This window comes from Onychostruthus taczanowskii, unplaced genomic scaffold (assembly GCF_017590055.1).
Source record: "Onychostruthus taczanowskii isolate IOZ18803 unplaced genomic scaffold, ASM1759005v1 scaffold17, whole genome shotgun sequence".
NCBI classification, from domain to species: Eukaryota; Metazoa; Chordata; class Aves; order Passeriformes; family Passeridae; genus Onychostruthus; species Onychostruthus taczanowskii.
In genome coordinates, this window is record NW_024498906.1 from 10,379,445 (window position 1) to 10,385,444 (window position 6,000).

General features: G+C 36.8%; 1 protein-coding gene across 13 annotated transcripts in view; it reads left to right on the forward strand.

The window, feature by feature from the left end:
- KDM6A (lysine demethylase 6A) overlaps positions 1 to 6,000 on the forward strand; it is a 152,346-nt gene that overhangs the window by 107,688 nt on the left and 38,658 nt on the right. For 7 of the 13 annotated variants that reach the window (XR_005952299.1, XM_041399930.1, XM_041399931.1 and 4 more), the window contains 5 exons: positions 314 to 448; positions 890 to 1,045; positions 1,698 to 1,793; positions 3,694 to 3,798; positions 4,351 to 4,746. Coding sequence is in view for 12 of the 13 variants with exons in the window: in XM_041399930.1 (XP_041255864.1) it covers positions 314 to 448; positions 890 to 1,045; positions 1,698 to 1,793; positions 3,694 to 3,798; positions 4,351 to 4,746 (888 nt within the window). In the remaining variant the exon portion in view is untranslated. The remainder of the gene's footprint in view (positions 1 to 313; positions 449 to 889; positions 1,046 to 1,697; positions 1,794 to 3,693; positions 3,799 to 4,350; positions 4,747 to 6,000) is intronic. The other 6 variants (XM_041399936.1, XM_041399939.1, XM_041399935.1 and 3 more) reach the window with 3 other exon arrangements.

The following is a 6,000-nucleotide window of genomic DNA, read 5'->3' on the forward strand; positions in this document are numbered from 1 at the left end:
TGTATTTGTCTACATTTTTAAGTTCTCATAACATATAGTGAGAATACGCAACACACTATCTTTCACTCTTGTTTGCAATTTCAGAAAAAAGGAATTATGAGACCTCTGAATCCAGAGCTCATCTTTGTTCTGATTCTCACAAAGGTTTATATTCTGGTTACCCTCTTTATACTAGCACCTTTCTAAACCCCAAAATTTTAAATCTGTCCTCTCTTTAAGACATAAGTAGCTACAGCATTTAGGAAGATTTCATGGACTTGCTCTTACTAAAGTAGGCTTGTGTTAAATTTGCTTTTTACATAATTTTTCCTAGGCTCAGTTGTGTAACCTTCCACAAGGTAGTCTACAGAATAAAACTAAATTACTTCCTAGTATTGAGGAGGCATGGAGCCTACCAATCCCCGCAGAGCTTACCTCCAGGCAGGGTGCCATGAACACAGCACAGCAGGTGAGAAGTTGGGTTATGTTCTGCAGGTGCCCAGCTTTAAGGGTTCTTTACAATCGGTAGTGGTCAAGCTTATTTTATTGAGCACAGGATTGGCTTTTATTAAAAGAAGCCTTTGATTTATTTGCAGAGGGATATTAGATCAAGGAGCTCCCTATAATGTGGGAGAAATATGGGGGTACCAATTTAGAACCTTTGTGGATTTTCATGATTTTAAAAGATTTCATCTTAAATAGAAATGCTGCAGTGGTTTAATAATCCCATGAAAGGTACACATTCCTCCATTGATGACCATATGGAAACTGATTTTTCAGTTATTGAGATCAGCTTCAGAATATCTACTCGGCCCTTTTAATGTATGTGGGCTGTTAAAATTATAAAATTGAAAGGAAAGCATTAAGAATATATAGAACCATATTTTTGTCTTCCTTCTGTGATTCTTAGGCTTGTAAACCTCATCATCCAAATACTGAACCTGTACTAGGCCTCACTCAAACACCAATTTCACAGCAATCCTTGCCACTACACATGATTCCTTCTAGCCAAGTAGATGACCTGACCAGTCCTGCCAAGAGGAAAAGAACATCTAGTCCAACAAAGGTATATATTCTGATGAACTGGAGCCCCCTACCAAAATTATATGGCAAATATGCATTGAAATGATTCAGCATGCACAGAATTTGTGCTGTAAATTTTAATCCTTTGGCATCAAGGTGGGGAATGTTTTTAGAAATTTTAAAAACCATTTTTCAGTGGTGTGTTTAATCAGATTTCAGCTCAGGCAGGAGGTGCATAAGAACAGTGCACATTGGTGGCACTATACTGCAGTTGTAGTTGTGTCAGTGAAGAAGTACAGTTGTAGTCTGGTGATTGAGAGGGAGACAATCATGTCATCCTGTCTATTGCCTTTGCTTATATTTAGAATTCAAGTGTTTCATCGTCATGCAATAGTCTTACAGTAGATAAAGTATTCAGTTTTCAAAGTAGCATACATTTAAGTTAATTGCATAATTTGATTTGCTTGTTTCTCCTTATGGTATTAGGTATCATTAACTTTTTCCTCAGACTACTCTGATACTGTTGGGAATGGTAGAATGAGACTTGGTTATTTTAGTACATTCCTACTATTACATATTTTTATGTTATTATTCTTGAAACAATTACTAGTTCTTTCATAAATAAGATAAAATCTAGATAGTAAAAGAAATTACCCTTTGATAGTCACACATTTTAATATAATATTTTCTCTCAGAATACTTCAGATGTTTGGAGCAGTGGCCATACAGTGTCACATCCTCCTGTACAGCAACAAATTCATTCTTGGTGCTTGACACCACAGAAATTACAGGTATGTGTGGGAGATCTTTAGAAGCTGTGTTAAATATTCTATTTATTTCTTTCTTCCTTTTAAGAAAATAAACCTGGGACATGTTCTGGTTTCAAATTCTTGAAAGTCAGTGTAAAATATTTCCCAGGGTATAGTTCAAGTTCTAATATTTGTGGCCCCTCTACATGAGATAAGTTCTAGTAGGAACCTAAATGATCTCTAGGAGAAGCTGAACACACTTGCATTGTCTGATTTCTATAATTTATAAAGTATGTACAGTAACTCTTTTTTCTTATATGTTTTAAAGACATATGTGCAAATTGTCACACTTGTGTACAAAGGGAGTTCTGTGGTGTGGGGGATATTGAAAGAGGTGTGGAAGTATTGTTGTAATATCCCTTCCTCTGAGGTTGCTTCTTGTATCAAATTGCATAAGCAAATAAGCACATTCTATGAAATGATTACTCAAATGAAATCTGCTGCTGCTTTTCTGTATTTTGTGTCACCTAATAGAGTTATATGAAATGTTAGATTTTAGTTTGGAAATCTTGCTTTGGGTTGTTTTTGTCGGGAAGTTTTGTTGTCTCTTCAGTTCATTAGGGCATGCAGTGAGCTTCAGCAGGAATTCCATATATTGAAAATCAGGCCCTGCTGGAAAATTTTACCCATGCATTGCACATGATTGGGAGGCAAGGAGAAATAGAAGGGAGCACAGTGCAGAGGCAGAAAGCATTCTCATTAACTGAGCAATGTTCCCCTCAATTCCAATATAGTTCTTCAGCTGTTTCTCTGTCTGAACAATATTGCCTTTATTATACTGTGTAATTTTTCCTCCCTCTTTCTCCTTCCTCCCCTCAGTCATTCTCTCTCTCTCCAAGCATCCTCATTATTTCTCTCTGCTTGTTTTATATTTGACTACTTTTTCTCCTTTTCAGTTTCACCTTTTTCCACATCCAACTTCCTTCTCTAAGCAGAACCTCAGTAGCCCTCTCTTGAGTACAGTAGACTGGGTGTGCTGGCAATAGCTTGACAAGGTTCCAGCACATATAAAAGAAAGCCAGAAATGTATGATGCAAGAGGGGAGTGAATAAAAAAGCCTTTATTGCATCTTCAAAGTTGGCCTTTCAAAATTGGCTGCTCAGAGTCTGGATGGATATGGCATGTTACATATACATGCATATATGTGTGTGTGTATATATATGTATGTGTGTGTGTATATATAATTTATTCCATCCAGAGGGAATTCAGAATGGAAGGTACTGTTAGTCCAGGGATTTTGGCATGAACTATCTTCATCTGCTTTTTAAGTCACACCACTTAGCAGCAGCAGACTTACTGGTAGAATGATGCAGTGTGCTGAGTGTTTTAAAATGAGTAAAGAGATCAGATTTATGGTAATAGATACCTAAATTTATCAGTTGCAAACAAGATCGATATCGTAACTTAAGATATTGCTCTTGCTAATTAAATCATACAATTTTCTGGGCTTTTTTTTAACATATTTTCAGGAGAAGGTTTCATGTATGCCTATAGGTTTAATTCACTTTGTGATGAACAGTATTAATAAAAGAGTAGCGCAATACAAAAAGATGTTAAAATGTACATAATTATGATAAGAATTCTATATAATCATACTTGGATGTAGTTTTCTTTTATGGTACCAGCACATTTAATTTTAGTGTAGCAGTAATAATTATACACTCAAATAATTTACAGAGTCTTTTTAGTTTTAGGAACTTGTAATAAGGTTTGTTTGCAAGAGAGTGTATGGAAAGATGTTTGAATCTGTAACAGAAGTCTCTATTATTTTCAGCTTTTTAAGTTTTGTCTTCATGGATACTTTTTAGTATTTTATGCAAGAAAGTTATTAAAGAGCCCATGCAATTTTAATGATTATGAACCACACTGCTTTTTTTTTTAGCACTTGGAACAGCTGCGTGCAAACCGAAATAATCTAAATCCAGCACAGAAACTTATGCTGGAACAGCTGGAGAGTCAGTTTGTCTTGATGCAGCAACACCAGCAGGTGAGAACAAAAATATTTTTCTTACCTACAACACTTTTGTCAGTAATGGAGACTGTTGTGTTTCTAGAATTCTAAAGAATTTCTGCTGTACAGAGTTGTCGTGCCCTTTGCTTGTTAATTTTTTTTCAGATAAAGGATAATTCTGGATTAGTGGTTAAAACATAATGAGTTTAGCTGTGTTTTATTATAGGGCAGCTGGTTAATGTAGAAGTTTTCAAGCCACATTTTCAAAGTAACATGAGTGGACATATCTAAAAGCAGTTCTGCTTGAAAACACTTGGCTGCAGTAACAGTTTTTCTCTCGTCCTGTCATTGTTCATTTCTATGTCCCTCTCGGTCCAGAATCAGCAGTAAAATGCTCAGACTGATAGTTTTACTTAACATTTACTCAGCATTTTTATGAGCCTGACAGTTCTCAAAATCAACTGTGAAGATCTTAAAATGAGTATAAAACTGGAACTGACCAGTGCAGTAAAATACACAAACCTTGTATGACCCTTCCTTTCTCAGTTCCACAGCCAACATTGTTGTGCTTTGTTCATGTTCCATTAGATGAGACAAACAGGAGTTGCACAGGTACGATCTACTGGAATTCCTAACGGGCCAACAGCTGATTCATCACTGCCTACAAACTCTGTCTCTGGCCAGCAGCCTCAGGTTGCTCTGACCAGAGTGCCTAACGTCGCTCAGCGTGGAATCCGTCCCGCCTGCCCCGGGCAGCCTATGGCTAATGGACCCTTTGCAGCAGGCCCCGTTCCCTGCAGCACAGCAAGAACGCTGGGTAGTACAGACACTATTTTGATAGGCAATAATCACATAACAGAAAGTGGAAGTAATGGAAACGTGCCTTACCTGCAGCGAAACGCACTCTCTCTACCTCATAACCGCACAAACCTGACCAGCAGCGCAGAGGAGCCGTGGAAAAACCAACTATCCAACTCCACTCAGGTACAGCTTCAGTTTGCTCCTAGGGTGCACTCAGGAGCCTTCCTGGGCAGCTCACTGGTAGAAGGCTCTCATTTGTAAAAGCACATTTTCCCTAGAGTTGGTGGCATAGATTCAAATAAAACATAGGTTAAACCTGCATGCTACTTTATATTGTTGAAAATCTTTGTGTTAAGTGAACTCCTCTCAGGATAAAGGAAATTATTAGAAATCAAAGAATGCAGTTCCATAGTGCTCAGCTGCCTACCTTTGTAGAAAAGTTTGTTAAAAGGGAATAATTGTACATCTTTTCGTTGCTTCTTTAATGTGAAATGTTGTGATTTTGTTTTTAATGTAGGAGGAATGTGCATATTTCATGGGAAGCTGAATGTTGTAGTTATTTTTGACATTATGTTGTCGCCATGATGTAATCATTACCATATTTTGTTTCCATGTGATCTTTAAAAAGTAATATGTAGCACTCAGCACCACAGGGTTACTTGCAGAAAAATATTATAATGCCAGTAAGAATCCATAGGGATTAAAGTGCGTGAGTAAGGGTGTTTTGTATATGTGTGTTAGAATTTGAAGATGGAGCTTTTTTTTTTTTTTTTTTTTTTTTTCTAATTCCAGCTTGAATGTCTTTCTTGTAAGACAAACCTTGTGGATGTAATTAAGAGTTCTGCAGGAAAATACCATAATGGTTTAATTCATTTTTACCAGATGGGTTATACAGTTGATACCATGTTGTCTTCTTCCTCAAAACTGACTGCATTTCTTGTTTAATTAGTGTTGCATGTTACTTTAATGCTGAAGAATTGACAGTGGGCTTACATACATGGATACTTAACTGCACAAACACTGCAACAAAGGCTGAGATAACATCGGGACACTTTGTGTAAAACATGATTATTCCAAACTAAAACTTGTGTTATGATTTTAAAAAGTTTCCTCTAAATAAGCAGTGCTGTTTTTGAACATGACAGGGACATTTGGAGCCTGTGCACCTTACTGCCCCTTGCTTAAATTAGAATTCATATTTGTATTTTCTGTGTATAAAAGTTCTTCATTGTTGTGCCATTGTCCATAAAATGGGCAAGTAATAATTGCGGTAGGAGCTGGCTCTTTTCCATGGAGAAAATATTTTTAGAAAGGCAAGGAAAGCTTGTGGGGCCATTTCCTGTGTCCATTGCATCAAGGTCTCAGCAGAGTTTCTGAGTCTGTAAGATTCTCCAGAGGTACCAAATGAGCTCTTGGTTTAAAGAATTATTTATTAGT